The sequence below is a fragment of the Nerophis ophidion genome, linkage group LG06, assembly GCF_033978795.1.
Source record: "Nerophis ophidion isolate RoL-2023_Sa linkage group LG06, RoL_Noph_v1.0, whole genome shotgun sequence".
Lineage (NCBI taxonomy): Eukaryota > Metazoa > Chordata > Actinopteri > Syngnathiformes > Syngnathidae > Nerophis > Nerophis ophidion.
This window is the reverse complement of record NC_084616.1, coordinates 16,738,230-16,765,330: the sequence shown is the minus strand read 5'-3', so window position 1 is coordinate 16,765,330 and position 27,101 is coordinate 16,738,230. Positions and strand designations below refer to the sequence as shown.

Below are 27,101 nucleotides of genomic sequence, written 5' to 3'. Positions count from 1 at the left end.
AATGAAAATTAACACCTTTTTTTTTTTTTTTTTAATAACCTGCCATATATAATACCGTATTTTTCGGAGTATAAGTCGCTCCGGAGTATAAGTCGCACCTGCCGAAAATGCATAATAAAGAAGGGAACAAACATATATAAGACGCACTGGAGTATAAGTCGCATTTTTGGGGGAAATGTATTTAATAAAATCCAACACCCAGAATAGACATTTGAAAGGCAATTTAAAATAAATAAAGAATAGTGAACAACAGGCTGAATAAGTGTACGTTATATGAGGCATAAATAACCAACTGAGAAGGTGCCTGCTATGTTAACCTAACATATTATGGTAAGAGTCATTCAAATACCTATAACATATAGAACATGCGATATGTTTACCAAACAATCTGTCAATCCTAATCACTAAATCCGATTAAATCTTCTTCCTCGGTGTCGTTTCCAAAGTACTCTGCCAACCCCAAAACAAACAAACATAAAATGTCATCCTTTCCAAATGTAATGGTTAATAAGTAGATAATACAAAATTTTAGTGAATATCGTTACCTGGGTGGCATTTTAGACCCAAGATTTGGCTTTAAACAACATCAAACCGAAGTCCCAGAGTCCTAAATACAACATAAAAACGTTCAAACATATCAGGAATTTGTTAACTCTGGAGGCAGCTCAAACTTATTTTAATGCAATGATTATGTCTCGTTTTTATTATTGTATGACATGTTGGTCTCAGGCAAGCAAAATGACACTGAGGCCATTTGAAACTTTGCACAAACAATCGCTCAAAATCCTTGACCAAAGACCACAACACCACCATCACTGTTTAGTTCTCCAAAAATATAGATTGTTAAATTTAGCTAACATTCAAAGATTAGCATCAACACGAATGGCCCATCGAATCCTAAATAACACTGCACCAGCGCCACTTAAGCACTTTGTCCAGTTTACATCTGCTGTGACAACTAGAAACACACAAGCCTCAGCCTGGGGGCGGTGTAGCGTACCCAGATGTAAAACATCTTTTGCACAGTCAGCCTTTTCATAGAAAGCCATAAAGGAATGGAACGACCTCACAACAAACTTGAAAAGTTAAACAGATTACTCTTCGTCTACAATTGAAGTTAAAAAGTGGCTTTGGAGCAATCAAAGCTGCTCACACGGTCAATAAGGTGGCCACTGTGTTTGACAATCAACTTAATGTGTATTATGTAGATTTATCCATGACAGCATTTTTGTTGTAAATTGTGAGGTGTGTGTGTTGAAATCCTGGTTGTTTTTTTTACAAATGATGACAGATGTGAACAAGAGCACGTATTGTCTTTGTGTGATGATATAAATGAGATGTGATTGTATTGTATATTAAGTATGTGTCCATGAAAGGGCGTTTTATGACTTTTCTTAATTTAATTACATGGTATAGTATGAATTTATTCTTATTTATTGCATGATTTTTGTATCTTTTTAATTTAGGTAGCCAGTGACTGTAGATGGAAATGAGCTATTTAGCTATAATTTGGTACAGAACATATCTGTCTTTGAGCTTAATGTTTCTGTGCATTGTCCCTTCAAATAAAGACTAAACTAAACTAAAAAAAAGGTAGACCATGCACCGCTAACAATGACGTCCAAAAAAGTTGCACGCCGCATTTTCTCAGTTGCCGTGGAGCTGTGATATTTTACGGTAATGTGTTGATAATTTCACACATAAGTCGCTCCAGAGTATAAATCGCACTATGAAAAAACACTGCAATTTATAATCCAAAAATTACGGCAATTTGGAAGTGTTTTGTCAAGATTATTTCTACATTTTCACAATGTGACCGTTCTATTTTTGCCCAAAGTAAAACAAAGCAAAGAATCTGAAGTTGTCTTTATATTGTAGTTATCATGCTAATATGATTAGAAAACATTTTCCTCAATGCGAGCCCCGAGCTAAAAGAAGTTTGAACGTGGGCAGTAAGGAGCGTGGGCCTCTGCTGTGTACTCCTTGTGGTGTAATTCTCTGTCTCTCCTCTAGATGGCGGACTGTGGCGGTCTTCCACAAGTGGTGCAGGTCAGGTTCTTCTTCTATTATTATTTCTTTCTTTGGTACATTTCCTGATCGATACTTTCCTAATTGTGTTTATTTCTGTATTCAGCCTGGAAAACTGGCGGAGGCCTTCAAGTATTTTGTGCAGGGGATGGGCTACAGTGAGTACCTCTTTTGTGTGTGTGTGTGTGTGTGCGTGTGTGCGTGCGTGCGTGTGTGCGTGCGTGTGTGTCTTTTTGTAAATACTTTCTAGTCCAGACCTGGACAATTATTTTGACTCGGAGGCCAAATTTTGAGAAATACATGTCTCTGGGGGCCAGTATGTTTATTTTTAGGAACAAAACCTCACAATAGTGTGCGTGTGTATATATATATACATACAGTATATATGTGTGTGTATATATACATATATATATGTGTGTGTGTATATATATATATATATATATATACACACACATATATATGTACATATATCTATATATATATATTTATATATATATATATACACACAAATATATATGTACATATATCTATATATATGTGTGTATATATGTGTACGTGTGTATATATATATATAGTTTAGTGTGTCTGTGTGTATATATATATTGCGTGTGTATATATATATATGTGTATGTATGTATATATATATATATACATATGTATGTATATATATATATATATATATGTATATATATATGTGTATGTGTGTGCGTATGTATGTATATGTATATATATATATATATATATATATATATATATGTATATGTATATGTGTATGTATACAAACCCCGTTTCCATTTGAGTTCGGAAATTGTGTTAGATGTAAATATAAACAGAATACAATGATTTGCAAATCCTTTTCAACCCATATTCAATTGAATGCACTACAAACACAAGATATTTGATGTTCAAACTCATAAACTTTATTTTTTTTTGCAAATAATAATTAACTTAGAATTTCATGGCTGCAACACGTGCCAAAGTAGTTGGGAAAGGGCATGTTCACCACTGTGTTACATCACCTTTTCTTTTAACAACACTCAAGAAACACTTGGGAACTGAGGAGACGCATTTTTGAAACTTTTCAGGTGGAATTCTTTCCCATTCTTGATTTATGTACAGCTTAAGTTGTTGAACAGTCCAAGGTCTCCGTTGTCGTATTTTAGGTTTCATAATTTTGAATGTGAGACAGGTCTGGACTACTGACAGGCCAGTCTAGTACCCGCACTTTTTTAATATGAAGCAAAGCGGTTTTAACACGTGGTGTGGCATTGTCTTGCTAAAATAAGCAGGGGCGTCTATGAAAACGTTACTTGGATGACAACATATGTTCTTACAAAACCTGTATGTACCTTTCAGCATTAATGGTGCCTTCACAGATGTGTAAGTTACCCATGCCTTGGGACCTAATGCACCCCCATACCATCACAGATGCTGGCTTTTGAACTTTGCGCCTAGAACAATCCGGATGGTTCTTTTCCTCTTCGTTCCCGAGGACACAAATGGCCACAGTTTCCAAAAACAATTTGAAATGTGGACTCGTCAGACCACAGAACACTTTTCCACTTTGCAGCAGACCATTTTCAATGATCTCAGGCCCAGAGAAGCCGGCGGCGTTTCTGGATGTTGTTGATAAATGGCTTTCGCTTGGCATTGTAGAGGTTTAACTTGCACTTATAGATGTAGCGATGAACTGTATTTAGTGACAGTGGTTTTCTGAAGTGTTCCTGAGCACATTTGGTGATATCCTTTAGAGATTGATGTTTTTTGATACAGTGCCGTCTGAGGGATCGAAGGTCACGGTCATTCAATGTTGGTTTCCGGCCATGCTGCTTACGTGGAGTGATTTCTCCAGATTCTCTGAACATTTTGATGATATTATGGACTGTAGTTGTTGAAATCCCTAAATTTTTGCAATTGCACTTTGAGAAACGTTGTTCTTAAACTGTTTGACTATTTGCTCACGCAGTTGTGGACAAAGGGGTGTACCTCGCCCCATCCTTTCTTGTGAAAGACTGAGCATTTTTTGGGAAGCTGTTTTTATACCCAATCATGGCACCCACCTGTGGGATGTTCCAAATAGGTGTTTGATGATCATTCCTCAACTTTATCAGTATTTATCGCCACCTTTCCCAACTTCTTTGTCACGTGTTGCTGGCATCAAATTCTAAAGTTCATGATTATTTGCAACAAAAAAAATGTTTATCAGTTTGAACATCAAATATGTTGTCTTTGTAGCATACTCAACTGAATATGGGTTGAAAAGGATTTGCAAATCATTGTATTCCGTTTATATTTACATCTGACACAATTTCCCAGCTCATATGGAAACGGGGTTTCCATATATATATGTATGTATATATATATATGTATGTATGTATGTATATATATATGTAAATACATACAAATGTATATATATACATACATACATATATTTACATGCATACATATACGTATATACATACATATATATATGTATATACATATACATGCATATACATATATATGCACATATGTATATATACATATACACATATATGTATATACCTATATACATATGTTTATATATATATACATGGGGGACGGCGTGGCGCAGTGGGAGAGTGGCTGTGCGCAACCCGAGGGTCACTGGTTCAAATCCCACCTAGTACCAACCTCGTCACGTCCGTTGTGTCCTGAGCAAGACACTTCACCCTTGCTCCTGATGGGTGCTGGTTGGCGCCTTGCATGGCAGCTCCCTCCATCAGTGTGTGAATGTGTGTGTGAATGGGTAAATGTGGAAGTAGTGTCAAAGCGCTTTGAGTACCTTGAAGGTAGAAAAGCGCTATACAAGTACAACCCATTTATATGAATATATACATATGTATTCACATATGTACATATATGTATATACGTATATATACATTTATGTATATACATTTATGTATGTACATATATACACTTATGTATATACATACATATGTATATACATACATATGTATGTATATACGTATATATATATTTACCGTATTTTTCAGACTATAAGTCGCTCCGCAGTATAAGTCGCACCGGCTGAAAATGCACAATAAAGAAGGAAAAAAACATAATTACGTCGCACTAGAGTATAAGTTGCATTTTTGGGGGGAAATTTATTTGATAAAACCCAACACCAAGAATAGACATTTGAAAGGCAATTTAAAATAAATAAAGAATAGTGAACAACAGGCTGTATACGTGTACGTTATATGAGGCATAAATAACCAACTGAGAAAGTGCCTGCTATGTTAACCTAACATATTATGGTAAGAGTCATTCAAATAACTATAAGATATAGAACATGCGATATGTTTACCAAACAATCTGTCACTCCTAATTGCTAAATCCCATGAAATCTTCTTCCTCGGTGTCGCCTCTGGTATACGCCCCAGCTAGCGTCCTTTCTTTCTGCTGCTCGATTGCTGTTCTCTGCTGCATATTTCACTACGTCCAGCTTGTAATCTGCAGTACATGATTTCCTTTTCGGTGCCATTTTAGTTCAGTCCTTCTCAGTTTTTATAAGTTACAGCCAATGTTGATGTGATCCATTTTAAATAGCTCCAGCAGTGGCATATCATGACCCACAATGCACTTCTGCCTTGACCCGCCCCCGCCGAATTCTTATTGGTTGGTGTGTGAGTGATGATTGCTGACGTTTTCTTCGTTGCTCACCCGAACGAGGTTAATAATATTATTTGATATTTTACTGTAATGTGTTAATAATTTCACACATAAGTAGCTCCAGAGTATACGTCGCACCCCCGGCAAAACTATGAATAAAACGTTGACTTATAGTCCGAACAATACGGTATGTATGTATATGAATATGTATGTATGTATATGCATATGTATGTATGTATGTATTTATATGTATGCATGTATGTATTTATATGAATATGCGCGTATATATATGTATGTATATGCGTATGTATGAATGTATACGTATATGCATATGTATGTATGTATATGCATATGTACGTATGAATGTATATACATATGTATATGTACAATGTGCATATGTATGTATATATATTGTACATATATGTATATATATTTGTATTTATATATATACATATGTATATACATATGTATTTACATATATGCATATGAATGTATATACACACATGCACATATATACATATATATATGTACGTATGTATATACATACATATAGATATGTCTATTTATATATGTATATATATATACATACATATATATGTATGTATATATAAATATGTACGCATATATACATACATATGTACAGTGCCCTCCATAATTATTGGCACCCCTGGTTGAGATGTGTTAAAAGCCTTAAAATAAATTCAGTGTTTATTGCAGAAGAATACTGTCACACTGAAAATTGTAGGAAAATGTAGCCTTCAACTCAAATGAATTGTAAGAAAATAAAAAAATCCCTGACTAAAAAATAATTATTTTTCATTAAATCACCTGTTCCACAATTATTGGCACCCTTAACAATTCCCAGGAAATAAATATAATTGAAGCATTTCTGTCATTTCTACAGTAGTTTACAAAGTTTACCAGAGTACGTAGGAACATTTAATTAGTAATTCATCACTTCCTGTTTCCCTGGGGTATAAATATGACGTGACACCGAGGCCATTTCTCTTATCCACTCTTAAACATGGGAAAGACAAAGGAACACAGCATACAAGTGAGGCAGATGTGCGTCGACCTTCACAGGTCAGGCAGAGGCTACAAGAAGATTGCCACTCAACTGCAGCTGCCCATATCCACTGTGAGAGGAATAATTAAGAAGTTCAAAACAACTGGAACAGTGGTAAATAAGCCTGGACGAGGACCCAAGTTTATTTTGCCACCACGCACAGTGAGGAGGATGGTAAGAGAAATCAAAAGATCTCCAAAGCTCACTGTTACAGAATTACAACAAATGGTAGCATCCTGGGGTCACAAAGTCTCCAAATCAACCATCAGGCGCTGTCTACACGCCAACAAGCTGTTTGGGAGGCATGCACGGAGAAAACCTTTCCTCACTCACAATCATAAACGCAAGCGTCTGGAGTTCGCCAAACGGTATTGGGGCTTCAACTGGGACCGTGTGCTTTGGTCAGATGAGACCAAGATTGAGCTTTTTGGCAACAAACACTCTAAGTGGGTCTGGCGTATCACGAAAGATGCGCATGCTGAAAAGCACCTCATACCCACTGTGAAGTATGGGGGTGGGTCAGTGATGCTGTGGGGCTGTTTCACTTCCAAAGGCCCTGGGAACCTTGTTAGGGTGCATGGCATCATGAATGCTTTGAAATACCAGGACATTTTAAATCAAAATCTGTTGCCCTCTGCCCGAAAGCTGAAGCTGGGTCGTCACTGGGTCTTTCAGCAAGACAATGACCCTAAACATATGGCCAAATCTACACAGAAATGGTTCACCAGACACAAAATCAAGCTCCTCCCATGGCCATCTCAGTCCCCTGACCTCAACCCCATTGAGAACCTGTGGGGTGAGCTGAAAAGGAGAGTACAGAGGAGAGGACCCAGGTCTCTGGATGATTTAGAGAGATTCTGCAAAGAGGAATGGCTGAAAATCCCTCTTTCTGTCTTTGCCCATCTTGTGAAACATTATAGGAGAAGATTAGGTGCTGTTTTGTTGGCAAAAGGGGGTTGTACAAAATATTAACACCAGGGGTGCTAATAATTGTGACACACATTATTTGATGTCAAATAATTATTTCTTTATGTGGGATTTTTTCCCCACTGAATAAATGCACTTGTATTGAAGGTTGGATTTTTCTCTTTTTTTCCATTAAGGTCCCATATTATTTAGAAAAAAAATAAAATAATTGGAAGCTAAAAAACACATCTCAACCAGGGGTGCCAATAATTATGGAGGGCACTGTATATATGCGTATACATACATATATATGTGTGTATATATGCATACATATTTATATGTACATACATATATATGTATGTATATATACATATATATGTTTGTAAATGCGTATATATGAATGTGTGTGTGTATATATATGTATATATATATATATATATATATATATATATATATATATATATACACATACATACATACATACATACAGTGGGGTGAAAAAGAATTTAGTCAGCCACCAAGGTGCAAGTTCTCCCACTTAAAATGATGACAGAGGCCAGTAATTTTCATCATAGGTACACTTCAACAGTGAGAGACAGAATGGAAAAAAAATCCAGGAATTCACATTGTAAGAATTTTTGAAAATTTATTTGTAAATTATGGTGGAAAATAATTATTTGGTCACTTCAAATGAGGAAGATCTCTGGCTCTCACAGACCTGTAACTTCTTCTTTAAGAAGCTCTTCTGTCCTCCACTCGTTACCTGTATTAATGGCACTTGTTTGAACTCGTTATCTGTATAAAAGGCACCTGTCCACAGCCTTAAACAGTCAGACTCCAAACTCCACTATGGCCAAGACCAAAAGAGCTGTTGAAGGACACCAGGAAAAGAATTGTAGACCTGCACCAGACTGGGAAGAGTGAATCTACAATAGGCAAGCAGCTTGGTGTGAAAAATCTACTGTGGGACCAATTATCAGAAAATGGAAGACATACAAGACCACTGATAATCTCCCTCGATCTGGGGCTCCACGCAAGATCTCATCATACATGTATGTTATACGTAGGTGGATATAACATACATACATGTATGAACACACACGTATGTATGTACTGACATACATGTATGAACATACATGTATGAACATACATACATGTACGTAAGTTCATACATGTGCAAATGTTCATACATGTACGAACATTCTTACATGTATGAACATTCGTACATGAACAAACATACATGTACGTACATGTATAAACATGCATACGTACATGTATCAACATACATACATGTATGAACATACATGTATGAACATGCATACATACATAAATGTATGAACATACATATGTATGTATGAATATACATATGTATGTACATACATATGTATGAACATACATACATATGTATGTATGAACATACATATGTATGTACATACATATGTATGAACATACATACATATGTATGAACATACATATGTATGTATGAACATACATATGTATGTACATACATATGCATGAACATACATATGTATGTATGAACATACATATGTATGTACATACATATGCATGAACATACATACATATGTATGAACATACATACATATGTATGAACATACATATGTATGAACATACATATGTATGTATGTACATACAAACATGAACATACATACATGTACATACATGTATGAACATACATGTATGAACATGCATATGTATGTATGAACATACATACATATGTATGTATGTACATACATACATGTATGTACATACAAACATGAACATACATACATGTATGAGCATGCATACATGTACATACATATACATACATGTATATACATATACATACATTCATGTATATATGTACATACATGTATGAACATACATACATACATGTATGAACACACATACATACATGTATGAACATACATACATACATGTATGAACATACATACATGTATGAACATACATACATACATACACGTATCTACATACATACATGTATGTACATGCAAACATGAACATACATACATATATGTATGAACATGCATACATGTATGGACATACATACATACATACATGTATGAACATACATATGTATGAACATACATATGTATGTACATACATACATACACGTATGAACATACATACACGTATGAACATACATACATACACGTACATACATGTATGTACATACAAACGAACATACATACATGTACGTGCATACATGTATGTATGAACAATCATACATATATGTATGAACATGCATACATGTATGAACATGCATACAAGTACATACATATACATACATGTATGTATATATATATATACATACATGTATGTATATATATACATACATTCATGAATATATGTACATGTATGAACATACATACATGTATGAACATACATACATACATGTATGAACATACATACATACATACATGCATACACATATGGACATACATACACGTATGAACATGCATACATGTATGAACATACAGACATACACGTATCTACATACATACATGTATGAGCATACATACATACACGTATGAACATACATACATACATACACGTATGAACATACATACACGTATGAACATACATACAAACATGAACATACATTCATATATGTATGAACATGCATACATGTATGGACATACATACATAACATACATATATGCATGTATGAACATACATACACGTATGAACATACATACATACATGTATGTACATACAAACATGAACATACATACATACATGTACATGCATACATGTATGAACATACATACATACATGTATGTATGAACATGCATACATGTATGAACATACATACATACATGTACGTGTATACATATATGTATGAACATGCATACATGTATGAACATACATACATACATGTATGAACATACATACATACATGTATGAACATACATACATACATACATGTATGAACATACATACATACATACATGTATGAACATACATACATACATGTATGAACATACATACATACATACATGCATACACATATGGACATACATACACGTATGAACATGCATACATGTATGAACATACAGACATACACGTATCTACATACATACATGTATGAGCATACATACATACACGTATGAACATACATACATACATACATACATACACGTATGAACATACATACACGTATGAACATACATACAAACATGAACATACATTCATATATGTATGAACATGCATACATGTATGGACATACATACATAACATACATACATGCATGTATGAACATACATACACGTATGAACATACATACATACATGTATGTACATACAAACATGAACATACATACATACATGTACGTGCATACATATATGTATGAACATGCATACATGTATGAACATACATACATACATGTATGTATGAACATGCATACATGTATGAACATACATACATACATGTACGTGTATACATATATGTATGAACATGCATACATGTATGAACATGCATACATGTATGAACATACATACATACATGTATGAACATACATACATACATACATGTATGAACATACATACATACATACATGTATGAACATACATACATACATACATGTATGAACATACATACATACATACATGTATGAACATACATACATACATACATGTATGAACATACATACATACATACATGTATGAACATACATACATGTATGAACATACATACATACATACATGTATGAACATACATACATACATACATGTATGAACATACATACATACATACATGTATGAACATACATACATGTATGGACATACATACATACACGTATCTACATACATACATGTATGAGCATACATACATACACGTATGAACATACATACATACATGTATGTACATACAAACATGAACATACATACATATGTATGAACATGCATACATGTATGGACATACATACATACATACATACATGTATGAACATACATATGTATGTACATACATACATACACGTATGAACATACATACACGTATGAACATACATACATACACGTGCATACATGTATGTATGAACAATCATACATATATGTATGAACATGCATACATGTATGAACATGCATACAAGTACATACATATACATACATGTATGTATATATATATACATACATGTATGTATATATATACATACATTCATGTATATATGTACATGTATGAACATACATACATGTATGAACATACATACATACATGCATACACGTATGGACATACATACATGTATGAACATGCATACATGTATGAACATACAGACATACACGTATCTACATACATACATGTATGAGCATACATACATACACATATGAACATACATACATACATACATACATACACGTATGAACATACAAACAAACATGAACATACATTCATATATGTATGAACATGCATACATGTATGGACATACATACATAACATATATACATGCATGTATGAACATACATACACGTATGAACATACATACATACACGTACATACATGTATGTACATACAAACATGAACATACATACATGTACGTGCATACATATATGTATGAACATGCATACATGTATGAACATACATACATGTATGTACATACATACATGTATGTACATACAAACATGAACATACATACATACATGTACGTGCATACATATATGTATGAACATGCATACATGTATGAACATACATACATACATGTATGAACATACATACATATATACATGTATGAACATGCATACATATATACATGTATGAACATACATACATATATACATGTATGAACATACATACATATATACATGTATGAACATACATACATACATTTATGAACATACATACATACATGTATGAACATACATACATACATGTATGAACATACATACATACATGTATGAACATACATAAATACATACATGTATGAACATACATAAATACATACATGTATGAACATACATAAATACATACATGTATGAACATACATAAATACATACATGTATGAACATACATAATTACATACATGTATGAACATACATAATTACATACATGTATGAACATACATACATACATGTTTGAACATACATACATATATCTATGAACATACATAATTACATACATGTATGAACATACATACATACATACATCTATGAACATACATACATACATGTATGAACATACATACATGTATGAACATACATACATACATACATGTATGAACATACATACATGTATGAACATACATAAATACATCTATGAACATACATACATACATCTATGAACATACATACATGTATCTGCCTACATACATGTATATATCTATGTACAAACATACATATACTGTAGATACACATTCACTGTACAAACATATATATACACATTATGTACATATACTTCATACCCTCATGCACATAATCCCGTTTCATCAAACATATATTAACATAGTTACCCTAGGGGAAACTGGGCGACACATGGCACACTGATAAAGCTTAACCTATTGGTACTATAACAATCTACTAGGTTGCTTCTCTTTCTTCCCCTCCATTAGGGACGGCGTGGCGCAGTGGGAGAGTGGCCGTGCGCAACCCGAGGGTCCCTGGTTCAAATCCCACCTAGTACCAACCTCGTCACGTCCGTTGTGTCCTGAGCAAGACACTTCACCCTTGCTCCTGATGGGTGCTGGTTGGCGCCTTGCATGGCAGCTCCCTCCATCAGCGTGTGAATGTGTGTGTGAATGGGTAAATGTGGAAGTAGTGTCAAAGCGCTTTGAGTACCTTGAAGGTAGAAAAGCGCTATACAAGTACAACCTATTTATTATATTTATTTATTTATTTTTCGGTATTCATTTTTTATCTCTAGTTATCATTAATTATATGTATTGATGCATTCGAACAACTGTATTGTTAATAATAGAGGTAAATTATTGGTATTGTTCATGATCAATAGCGCTTTTTCTATTGGTATTTGTATTGCTCCAGTTTTAGTGTAGAAACGCTCAATGTCATTCTGTTTTATTTATTTCGCTAACTTCTTCTTTGCTATCACTTTTACCATCATGTGTACATATCGTATGTGCTGTTTTTGTTGTTATGTTTGCAGTTGTTGTTTTTGTCTCTCTGTCTTCTCTTGTCCCCACAATTTCCTCATGTTTTCCTTTTTTTTTTCTCTTTCCATTCCTTCCTGCTCCGGCCAGGGTGCAACAAATGATAATATAAATGCATTCAATAAAGTCAAATACAAATAAGGCAATAAGAGAAGTATCCTACACTTCTCTCTTTTGTAAAGTAAATCCGAACAGCCGATATGGGAATCTACATCAACTATATGATTTGCCTGAGAAGCTGGACAGGACCAAAAAAAAAAAGAAAAAAAAACAAACATTTGTGAAATCAATTGTTACATTTACGAGACCAATTATGTTACATTCTTGAAAACAATTGCTACCGCTACGAACCAAGTAAGTTACACTTACGGAACCAATTATGTTACATTTACGGATCCTATTAAGTAGCATTTACGAGACCAATGATGTTACATTTATAAAAACTATTGCTACCTTTACAGAATCAATTAAGTTACATGTACAGATCCTATTAAGTTACATTTACGAAACCAATTATGTTACATTCATGAAAACAATTGCATTCCAAGTCGTAAAATACGGCGAGTAGGAGGTGGCTAACGATGCAGCTAGTGGTAGTACTCTGTTCTCTAAATACCCATCCAAAAAGCGCCAACAACATTCAGCATTTACAAGTTTTGACCTGAATATTAACCACTCATTAGCAATATTGGTATTATAAGCGCTAACGTTGAGGAACTACTTTTAGCGGCGCCGTGATCACAAAGAGCTGACTAGCTTATGCTGCTTTGCCTCCCAGTTGGTGGAAATTAGTTCTAGAGTATAAATTGTTGCTCTCCCCTGGATAGTAGGAGGTTGTGGACATAAACCTAGAAGTTGGTCAACTTTGACATCCGACTAAGACCAGCAGATGGCGAGGAAGACATGGAAATATACTACTTTTTAACCTGTGTGAGGATTATGATTAATTATTTATCTAAACAGGAGGATATAAACATTCCATAAATTGGCATACCAGTGAGAGCAGACCTTGTACAGTAAGTGGTTGTTTGATTTTATAATCTTGCTTAGCACTTAGCAATACCTACATGATGCTTAGTGTCTGACTAAAACTGCTTCTGTTTATCACCCTCCTTATATTTAGGCTCAAAAATAGAAGTTTCTGGATCATCATTTGTCCCTAAGTAGTTCTTGTTGTCTCTCATGAAGTCTGCCGTGATTAGTAGTGTTGTTGTTACTGGAGGGAAAAGCGAACGCTGATGCGTGTGTGAGATCAATAAGCTTCAAATGAGTAAAATAGGTAAATATTATAATGAGTGTTACTTTAATACATACGTACAGCGTGTATATAAAAGGATGATGGAGGTTTTTGGAGGTGTTACTGTGCTCCCATTGGCTCCATTCTTAGCGGGCTTTCCCTAAAGTTAAGGAATGTGAATGACAAAAAAGGTGCAGTTCCCCTTGACACTGGCAAAAATGTTGAGTGCTACGAGGAAGTACATTTGAATATGACCATCTTCCATGTTGATGTCTGTCGCCCTCTAGTGCCCACAGCCGGTATGACCCGCCTGGTCCGCTCCAGGACTCACTCGGCCTCCAGCGTCGGCTCGGGCGATGGCGTCCGGAGCCGCGGTTCCACCAACACGCCCCCGGAGAGCGCGCCGCCCACTCGCCCCTAACCCCGCCCCTTTCCCGGCGGGTCTCGGAGACGACGGCGGAGGACTGCATCCTTTCTCTCTCTTCCCGAGCGCAGTTTTAGCCGCCGCCGTTTAGCTTCCCTCCCACTGTAGCCGAGCGAGTTCGCCCAAATGAGGTCGAGACGAGGGCGGCCATTTTGGCGCGCTAAGGAAGGCATCGGTGTGTTGCATTCACTTTCTCCCTCCCTCCCTCCAGCCCTGCGGTTGCCGTGGTGATGCTGTAGATGGCGTTCATATGAGGTGTTGTATTTATGATTCAGTGGACTGTTTTAGCAGCTCTGCTCTTTTTACTGCTAGAACCTTCTTGATTGGCTTTGTTGTCGTACTTGCCTGCTCCTCTAGCCACCATGTGTTACTTCTATGGGACATGTTCACTTACATTTACGACACCAATTATGTCACATTTATGGTACCAATTCAGTTACATTTATGGTACCAATTCAGTTACCATTATGTTACACTTACAGAACCTGTTATGTTACATTTACGAAAACGATGTTACATTTATGGATCCAATTAAGTAACCTTTACGAAAACAATTGTTACATTTACGGAACCAATAATGATACATTTATGTAAACATTGATGTTACATTTACGGAAACATTTGTTACATTTACGGAACCAATTATGTCACATTTAAGAAAACAATTATGTTACATTTACGGAGCCCATGTTTACATTTACGGAACCAATTGTTACATATATGGAGCCAATTATGTTACATGTAAGGAACCCATGGTTACATTTATGGAACCACTTAAGTTACCATTATGTTACATTTACGGAACTAATTGTTATATTTACGAAACAAATTAAGTTACATTTACGAAAACTATGTAACATTTACGGAACCAATGAAGTTACATTTACCTAAACATTTGTTACATTTACAGAACCAATGATATTACAATTACGGAAACATTTGTTACATTTACGGAGCCTATTGTTACATTTATGGAACCAATTATGTTCAATTTAAGAAAACAATTATGTTACATTTACGGAACCAATTGATACATATATGGAACCAATAGTGTTACATTTGCAGAACCCATTGTTACATTTACGGAACCAATTATGTTACATTTAAGAAAACAATTATGTTACATTTACGGAGCCCATGTTTACATTTACGGAACCAATTGTTACATATATGGAGCCAATTATGTAACATGTAAGGAACCCATGGTTACATTTATGGAACCACTTAAGTTACCATTTTGTTACACTTACGGAACCCATTATGTTACATTTACGGAACTAATTGTTATATTTACGAAACAAATTAAGTTACATTTACGAAAACAATTATGTAACATTTACGGAACCAATGAAGTTACATTTACCTAAACATTTGTTACATTTACAGAACCAATGATGTTACAATTACGGAAACATTTGTTACATTTACGGAGCCTATTGTTACATTTATGGAACCAATTATGTTCAATTTAAGAAAACAATTATGTTACATTTACGGAACCAATTGATACATATATGGAACCAATAGTGTTACATTTGCAGAACCCATTGTTACATTTATGGAACCAATTAAGTTACCATTATGTTACACTTACGGAACCCATTATGTTACATTTACGGAACCAATATGTTATATTTACGAAAAAACTAAGTTACATTTACAAAAACAATGTTACATTTACAGATCCAATTATGTTACATTTACGAAAACAATTGTTACATTCACGGGACAAATTATGTTACATTTATAAAAACAATTATGTTACATTTACAGAACCCAGTGTTACATTTATGGAACCAATGAAGTTACCATTAGGTTACATTTACGGAACCAATATATTATATTTACAAAACCAATTAAGTTACATTTACGAAAAATGATGTTACATATACAGATCCAATTAAGTTACATTTACAAAAACAATTGTTACATTTATGAAAACAATTATGTTACATTTACTGAGCCCATTGTTACATTTACGGAACCAATCTTGATCTGTGTAGTGAACCTCAACCTTTTCTTTGAAAACCTCTACTTCCTGTCTGAAAGGTGTCTGTGAGGTGCTGCTAGCATGGCTCTCAGTGTGTTTCTCTCCCGTTGAAGTGTTCTCTATGGACAGCATGCTGCGTGTGGAGTGACAAACAGTCCAGTGGTTGCAGTCTAGTGCGTGAGCGTAGTTCACCATCGTAACCAGCAGCGCTAGCAGCTCACAACTTTGAGTTGTACACGCGATGCAGTTAGCTGCAGTGTTTTTATTTTAGTGGTCTTTATACACAACAATGGGCTGGCACTAAACCTGCGGGTGATTGAAGTGCAGACCTTTGATTCAAATATAACATCAGTTGCAGCCATGAATGGGACTTCTGAATAGTCATTTTCAGTATTTCTCATCCATGGTGGTGGACTATAAGGATGAAAACTCTTGAGTACTTCTGCACATATTTGTATGACAGTTGCGCTAGCTGGGAAATGTATTTATATTATGGCAGCAATGTCACCTAAGGGCCATTTTTAACTGGCCCTCGGCCTATTGTAAAGATACAATGAATGTACTATTCATTTAATTTCACACCAATTTGCTTTCTTCCCTCCAACAGAAAGAGATGTTGATTTTGTTCAGATAGTTTGGCACAGGGGTGTCCAAACTCTTCCCACTGAGGGCCGCGCACTGAACTCAAAGCATGCGGGGGGCATTTGGATATTTGTCTTTGTCAAATCTAATACGATGTAAAGATTTTGTATTTTTTAACCACTAGGAGTCCCCTCAAGTTTGAAAGAATCTCAGTCACAAAAAATGTTAAGCCATATTATTATTCTTTTTATTCAACACTTAAGTTTTTAAGATAAACTGCAGGTCTATCAGTCGTTATAAAGTTACTTTTTTAAATGTTTCAAGTCCTTTTCGTCATAATTCTGTTAAAGGTAAAAACACATTGTGCAATATTTTCCCTAAAGACATTTTCAAAGTGAAATATTTGATGTGAAGCAATTGGAGCCTTAAATACGTCAAGTCATCGCATTGATTTTGAATTATTTTTTTTCTAACAATGACAGTTTATAAGTTCAAAAGAGTTCAAAACAAGCCATACATTTTTTTCCCATCCATTCATTTGTATTCCTTTTTTGTCAAAACACACACACACATTTATATAAGAAGCCACACATTTTTTATTTAATCTATTTGTTTTTTTATGCCTTTTTTGTCAAACAAACACACACATATATATACAGAAAATACGCAATATTTTCCTCATAAAATACTTCAAAGTGTAATATTTGCTGTGAAGTAATTGATTTTGATTAATTACTTTTGAGCAATGACAAGTTTTAAAGAAAAAAACGACAACCTGGATGGCTGCTTTGTGTTATTAGTCAGGATTGCAACCTTTTCTCGTTTTGTTCCCCCATAGTGTATTTTTTCCTAATGTGCCACTGGCCACAAATGGCTTTCACGCCACACTTTGGACACCCCTGGTTTAGCACATTTTCTTCTCCATTAGATAGCTTTAAACATATTTCCAGTAGATAAAAGTAGCAGAGTGACACAAGGATCCTTCAATGTTTTTGTGAATTGCGGCATGAGGTTGCCCCCTAGTGGAGTATGGAAGTATTTTTTTTTTTTGGAAAAGCCACACAAGTTTAGTGGACTGAGGGCTTTAAAACCAGTTCTTCTCTCTTCCCAAGTGTAAAGCAACATTTCGACATTTGAGATTTGTACTTGCTGGACGTTCCTTTGTACTGAAATAAAGGCTTGTTATGTGAAGCAGCATATTTATTTGCATGGAGCCTATTTGCATTTTAAAAAGGCAAGTCAAGCCTGTCCTCCAACACAAAACAACTACATGGTTGATTACAAGCACCTGGAGTGAGGTCAGCAGGCCGCAGGGGGCGTGGTCTTACTGCAGAGTCGAGCCACCAGTCCCGCCATCTGCAGTAGCGAGTTGACGCCTTCCGTCACGCGCATGTGCGTGTACCCGATCTCCTGCGGGGGTGCACAAGATCAGTCGCCATGACGACGGCACGACTACAAGCCCTCACCTTGATGAACTCCAGCTTGAGGTACTCGGCCATCTGGAAGGTCTTGCACACCCTGAAGATGTTCCCGATGATGTCCACCGGCGAGTAGCCCAGCGCCCACAGCTGCTCCACCACCCGGTACGCCTCGTCCACGTTGCCGTCCACACAGTGTCCCAGCATGCCTTTCACCAGCAGTGGGTGCGGCTCGTCGCACACCTTGAACACGTTCTCGCTGTTGACGTAGCCGAAGCCCGAGTTGGTGGACTGCAAGTTGTTGAGAGCCTGCGCTCGCAAAAACAGGGAAAGAAGAAATGCAGCGAGTTGGTGTCGATGTTTGTACGTCTGTCTCTTAACTACGGACTTTAATTGTCCACAGGTTAGGGCTGGACCAATAGGGCAGAAATAATAATCGTGATTATTTTTATTGATACCACGATTATTCATTAATTTTTTTTACCAATAAAGCTCAACTCTAAATATCGTTCAAAAAACAACAGATATACATTAGTAACAAACACGTTCCAAAAATATAGTAACAATAGCAATATAATAAAACAATATTCTGTTTTTCCATTCGGTTTCATTTTTTTTTTTTTTTTTACCTTATAGACGTATTTTACCACCACAGTGTGCTATTTGCGTCACAAATAAAATGTAATAAAATGCAAAAAATCATTACATTTATTGGTGCAATTCATCTTGGGAGTATTTTGACCAATGTTTTAAGTCAATGCATACTTTTATAAATGTATCAATAAGTGCTTTAAGTACAGAATGCTTGTGTAAGGTACTTTTTTGCAACACGGCGCTAATGTTGTGAAAGGGGCTGCAGCTCGAAGCGTGACGAGTTAGAAGGCAGATAGAAAACATAAAAATCTCAAGTATCCTGCTTGTACTATGATCTTACATCAATGATGTCGTTCACAACAAGACAAGCAGATGATATGTGCTGGAATTTTGTGCATTGTTCTTGCTAGCTTTAGCGTCCGTATCTTAGTTGCCGTTTCAAGCGGCCGTCTCGACATGGTTTAGTTCAGGGCGTGTTCCAAGGATGAATTAGCGCTACTGCACACATTTTCCTAAACCAGTGATTTTCAACCTTTTTTCAGTGATGTGAACATTTTTTTAAATCAAGTACCACCTAATCAGAGCAAAGCATTTTTGGTTGAAAAAAAGAGATAAAGAAGTAAAATACAGCACTATGTCATCAGTTTCTGATTTATTAAATTGTATAATAGTGCAAAATATTCCTCATTTGTAGTGATCTTTCTTGAACTATTTGGAAAAAAAAGATATAAAAATAACTACAAACTTGTTGAAAAATTAACAAGTGATTCAATTATAAACAAAGATTTCTACACATAGAAGTAATCATCAACTTAAAGTGCCCTCTTTGAGGATTGTAATACAGATCCATCAACTTAATTCTAAAAATGTATTCATAAAAAAAAAAAAACTTCAACATCAATATTTTTGGAACATGTCCCCAAAAAAAATCTAACTGTCAACACTGAATTGTCAAATTGTCCAATTGTCATTGTTGTATTTTTTTCACAGATTAGGAACTTACATTCATATTTTGTTGAAGTATTATTCAATAAATATATTTATAAAGGATTTTTGAATTGTTGCTATTTTTAGAATATTTTTTTTAAAATCTCACGTATCCCTTGGCACACCTTCAAGTACCCCCAGGGGTAAGCTTACCCCCATTTGAGAACCACTGTCCTAAACAAATGTTCCTTCCCCTCAAAATGACAACATTTCACTCACATTTCGGAATTTGCATGATATTCTGCTTTTAAGAGTGGTTTCCGTTTAATAGACACTATTTGTACCATGAAATGATTAGCGTGGACCCCGACTTAAACAAGTTGAAAAACTTATTTGGGTGTTACCATTTAGTGTTCAGTTGTACGGAATATGTACTGTACTGTGCAATCTACTAATAAAAGTCTCAATCAATCAATCTACAGTTATGCTAACATGGAAATGCCTTACTTATTTTGTTGAGTTTAGTGATTATTGTTTTGGCACACTGGCGCTTTCCCAAATCAAAATAACAACCATGGTGAGATCCCAAACTTCTAGTAGACATGGTCTAAACGTTGACTCACACGTTGCAAGCTCAGGAATTTGCATGCACGCTGCTTGGCCAACTGATTGTTTTTTTCCCATTATAACATTTTAATGATCATGAGAAAGCAAACTGGGCCTGGAAGTTTGGTTAATTGTCCAGCATCTTCTACCATAGGTGTGAATGTTTGTGGTCAGCTGGACTAAGCTCCAGCACAGTGACCCTAACGGCGACCGTCCTCACCTGTCGCATGTCCCCCTGTGCCGTGAAGATGATGGCCTCCAGGCCGTCATCCGACACGGACAGACGCTCTTTCTCCACCACGTCCTGCAGCCGGGCCAGGATCTGGCCGTCCGTCAGCTTGGAGTAGCGCAGCACGGCACATCGCGACTGGATGGGCTCGATGATTTTGTCCGAGGCGTTGCAGGCCAGGGCGAAGCGGGTCGTCTTGGAGTAGATTTCCATGATCCTCCGGAGCGCCTGCTGAGCTCCGTCTGTCATGCTGGAGGGGAGGAGGACACGCGACTTTACAAACAACACTGGTTGGTCCTCTTTTCAAACCCTGGTGTTTGCCAAAACTACGGAGCATCGCCACCTTTTTGGCACTATTTGTCGGGCTACCACACACTCTGGAAGGGTCCTTAAAGGGGCGGAGCTTGTCAGTACTACTACTCAGTAAAGGCAACCACAAACATTGTGGAGGGGAAATAAGCAGACGTAATATTTGAGAAGATGTAGATAAAAATGTCCCTTTCTGCTGTTTATAAAAGCAAATAACTGCTGTGCTAGCAGTATAGTGTTAGTATTAGCAGTTAAGTTGAGTTTATTTGGAACATGCATGCATACAACATTGTACATCACAATTTCCAATTTCTCTATTCAAAATGTTGGAAAAGGAGTAGGAACCAGCAGTGTGTTTATTCCTACTCCTTTTCCTTTAAATAGTAGTTGCTAAGACTTTTGTTCACTTCCGGTTCTCAATTTATTCACAATATACTCCATAAGTAATAACATTTAAAATACATAAATAAATAAGTTAACATTTTTTCCAGGCGCACTTAAAATATTTTTTTTCCTCAAAACTCGACAGTGCGCCTTAGAACCAGATACGCCTAATGTACAGAATAATTCTGTTTGTGGATACCGACTGTTTTTTTGGTACATGGTGAAATGATATGTGTGACCAGTAGATGGCAGTCACACATAAGAGATATGTGTAGACTGCAATATGACTCCAATAAACACCAACATTTTATATGTTCCATTGAAAATATAGCACGTAGCACACGGCGTTCAAAAATCTATCAAAATGTTTCAGTACGACTTTGGTTAGGTATGAAGCCACACCGCTTGATGGATTGTACTGTGCTTCCACATACAAGTATCATTATGGATTGTGTGTGTCTATAAGGTAAGACATATCTGGCGTTTTGTTTCACAATAATATGCAAAACCAACTTTTTTTACCTTCTGGTACCTGCTGATCTGTATTTGGGATCTGCATAAGTCCGGAAAATTTGTGCGAGTCTGCCTTTATTGTCCACACCGAAACTGTAGACGATAAGCTTCTTCTTTTTCTCCATCTTCTTGTTATGGGACATTCATCCTCCGCTGTTGCCATTTCTAATATGAAGTAGTGTAAAGTACTTATTTATATATATCAGTAAACTCGCCATGAAAGTGCTAAAACATGTGTAGTGAGTTCACATTATTCACCCAAGGAACTTTAGTTATTAGAGAGTTCCGGTCGGACGTTTTTTCACGGGAGGGGATGCTGCCCGGTTATTGATTGAAGTAAAATCTGAATGTCATTAAAACAGTTAGCGCCATCTTTTGACACTTCTTCCACTCCCGTCCTTGCACGCTACACCGCTGCAACAAAGATGACGGGGAGAAGACGCCGTCGAAGGTGAACCATGTAAAGAAGACCGCCCACAAAAACGGCACATCCTGAAGATACTGTGAAAAAGCGTTTGGAAGATGGTCTGTAAAACATCATATATGCAACATTGTGACCAAAGAACCACCATTATGTTATGTAGACCACAAGGAAGTTTTTTACAGTTAGGAAAAAATCATTATATGACCCCTTTAATGCGCCTTTTGTATGAAAAAATTCCTGAATTCATTGGCAGTGCACCTTTTAATCAGATGCGCCCAATGGTCCAAAGAATATGGTACTTTTAATGCGTTTTGAAAGGAATACTTGCATTATTATTATCATATATAATGGTTATTATATTGGTCTTAAAATAATGCTGACAATATGGTTTGCCGGCAAAATTTTGTAGGCCAACACGCTGCCCAAATTTTTTTAATATCGTGCACATGTTTGTTTAACCCATTAGATATAGAAGATGGAAGTAATATATGACATAGGCTCAGAACATGAAAGTCAAGATATTTCAAGATTTTAATACGGTTCTGGTGGTTATGGCTTCCAGTTTATGAAAACCCCAATTAAAAAATTCAGAACATTTTGAGTTTTCAATAACTGTAAAAAATTATCATCCAAATTGTACCAAAGAAAGGTTGACATAGGGCTGGGCAAAATATCGATATACTCGATATATCGCGGGTTTGTCTCTTTGCGATATACAAAATGACTATATCGTGATATTCGAGTATACGTTCTCACACAGTTGCTTTTAGCTGCAGGCTCTTCTCACTCTTTCATGTCACTCCTTCTCACAGAGACTTAAACAAGCGCACCTAACATACGTCACATACGTACATGCTCTCGCGGAGCAGAGAGGTAACAACATGGGTAACATTAGCTGTGGTGCGAGAGGTAATACGAAAGAAAGAAGGTGCGGATCTGGTAACAAATGAAGGAATGATTAAATCCCAAGAAAAATAGCAGGGGGTCCATCGTCTGGCGGTGGTTTGGCTTCAAGCGGGAATGTGTCGAACAGACAACCGCAATTTGTCAAGTGTGGGGCGAAAGCGTTGCTACAAAAAAGTAGCATTACTGCTAATATGTAGCATCATTTAAAAAGTCACCCGTTAGAGCAGTGGTTCTCAACTTTTTTTCAGTGATGAACCCCCTGTGAACATTTTTTTTAATTCAAGTACCCCCTAATCAGAGCAAAGTATTTTTGTTTGAAAAAAAGAGATAACGATGTAAAGTACAGCACTATGTCATCAGTTTCTGATTTATTAAATTGTATAACAGTGCAAAATATTGCTCATTTGTAGTGGTCTTTCTTGAACTATTTGGAAAAAAAGATATATAAATGACTAAAAACTTGTTGAAAAATAAACAAGTGATTCAATTATAAATAAAGATTTCTACACATAGAAGTAATCATCAACTTAAAGTGCCCTCTTTGGGGATTGTAACAGAGATCCATCTGGATTCATGAACTTAATTCTAAACATTTCTTCACAAAAAAAAAAAAATCTTTAACATCAATATTTATGGAACATGTCCACAAAATATCCATCTGTCAACACTGAATATTGCAACCTAAATTCATATTTTGTTGAAGTATTATTCAATAAATATATTTATAAACGATTTTTGAATTGTTGCTATGTTTACAATATTTTTAAAAAAATCTTACGTACCCCTTGGCACACCTTCAAGTATCCCCAGGAGTACGCGTACCCCCATTTGAGAACCACTGCGCTAGAAAATTAACTGCTTACATATCAACATCTCCAATCGGTGCGACACCAACAAAATGCCGAGGCAACCATTTCCACATCAACACCGTATGAAAAAAATAGTTCACAACAGGAGATTTACGTCCGCAGGAACCTACCACATAGCAAAGGACGTACACTATTGGATTTCCTATTATGCAGCTCATTTTTATTTGACAGTTTTTCTAAATATCTTGTGTGACATCATGCACAAAAGTGAATTTTATTTGTTTTAAACTATTGTAGTGGCGTTCTTTACAAAAAGTACACTTTAATTGAGTGTTTTGATATGTCATCTTAGTGACATCATGCACAAAAGTGCACTAACAGCTTGTTTTAAAAAGTCTCTGACAGTCTTGCACTTTCTGTTTTGAAATGACATGAATTTTTGTGCCACTGCTTGATAACTGTTTAATAAATACAGTTTTGGTCTATTGACTTAGTTTTGATTTCCCTCTGCATGAAGGTTTAAACTGAGCATATATTAATGCAGTATGAACAAGAATGTTTTAATGTAGACACATAGAATCATCATACTGTTGTGATTATATGCATCAAGTGTTCATTCAAGGCTAAGGCAAACATACCGCGAAAAAAACAACGTATTTTTCGGACTATAAGACGCAGGTTTTTTTGCCGGGGGTGCGACATACTCAGGAGCGACTTATTTGTGAAATTATTAACATATTACCGTAAAATATCAAATAATATTATTTAGCTCATTCACGTAAGAGACTAAACATATAAGATTTCATGGGATTTAGCAATTAGGAGTGACAGATTGTTTGGTAAACGTATAGCATGTTCTATATGTTGTAGTTATTTGAATGACTCTTACCAGATTTAATGGGATTTAGCAATTAGGAGTGACAGATTGATTGTAGCTGAGATAGGCGCCAGCGCCCCCCGCGACCCCGAAAGGGAATAAGCGGTAGAAAAAGGATGGATGGATGAAGATTGTTTGGTAAACGTATAGCATGTTCTATATGTTGTAGTTATTTGAATGACTCTTACCATAATATGTTAGGTTAACATACCAGGCACTTTCTCAGTTGGTTATTTACGCGTCATATAACGTACACTTATTCAGCCTGTTGTTCACTATTCTTCATTTATTTTAAACTGCCTTCCAAATGTCTACTCTTGGTGTTGGGTTTTATCAAATAAATTTCCTCCAAAAATGCGACTTATATACATGTTTTTTTCCTTCTTTATTATGCATTTTTGGCAGGTGCGACTTATACTTCGGGGCGACTTATACTCCGAAAAATAAAGTATATCGTATATCGTGACATGGCCTAAAAATATTGAGATATTTAAAAAAGGCCATATCGCCCAGCCCTAGGTTAACATATGTCACTTTACATGTAATGACTTTATATCACATTTCAAGTTGAATTGCTTGCATGAATGGATTTTTACACGATATTCAAATATTTCTACTTCCACCTGTATCGTCCTGCAAAATGATTGGCCCAGGCCTATAAATAACTGCCTCTCCAAATGAATGCCACATCCTCTTTTTTTCAAATCACCATACCTGTCTGCTTCATCCAGGATGATGACCTTGTGTCGTCCTTTGGGTAGCGTGACTTTCTGCTGAGCAAACATCTTGATCTTGTTCCTCACCACGTCGATTCCCCTGCAGACGCCGTAAAAACAAGGTTGACCAAAAAATAAACGGATAAAACTGTATCCTTGCTCACCTCTCGTTTGAGGCGTTGAGCTCCAGCACGGCGTCCTTCATGGAAGCCCCCAGCAGTGCTCGAGCCAAACATAGGATGCTGGTGGTCTTTCCGGTTCCAGGGGGACCTGGGCCACAGGTGAGACTTGTGTGGGTCATACAGTAGTGATTCTCAAATGTCAGGGCCAGCAAGGCCTTCTCTAACATAACAAGAAATCATAATCATAATTAAAGATGAAAGTATTTCTTTATTTACATTCCCCATA

At 36.0% G+C, this 27,101-nt stretch overlaps 2 protein-coding genes across 2 annotated transcripts in view; one reads left to right on the top strand and one right to left on the bottom strand.

Annotated features, from left to right (window-relative positions):
* LOC133554284 (protein NDRG3-like) overlaps positions 1-19,172 on the top strand; it is a 75,921-nt gene extending 56,749 nt beyond the window's left edge. The window contains exons 14-16 of the mRNA XM_061902823.1: positions 2,014-2,049; positions 2,135-2,186; positions 15,273-19,172. Of these exons, the coding sequence (XP_061758807.1) occupies positions 2,014-2,049; positions 2,135-2,186; positions 15,273-15,406 (222 nt within the window). The 3' untranslated portion in view covers positions 15,407-19,172. The remainder of the gene's footprint in view (positions 1-2,013; positions 2,050-2,134; positions 2,187-15,272) is intronic.
* Positions 18,971-27,101, bottom strand: part of rfc2 (replication factor C (activator 1) 2) — a 31,093-nt gene continuing 22,962 nt past the window's right edge. The window contains exons 4-8 of the mRNA XM_061902826.1: positions 26,858-26,963; positions 26,692-26,793; positions 21,747-22,005; positions 19,448-19,708; positions 18,971-19,391 (exon numbers count right to left, since the gene is read on the bottom strand). Of these exons, the coding sequence (XP_061758810.1) occupies positions 19,281-19,391; positions 19,448-19,708; positions 21,747-22,005; positions 26,692-26,793; positions 26,858-26,963 (839 nt within the window). The 3' untranslated portion in view covers positions 18,971-19,280. The remainder of the gene's footprint in view (positions 19,392-19,447; positions 19,709-21,746; positions 22,006-26,691; positions 26,794-26,857; positions 26,964-27,101) is intronic.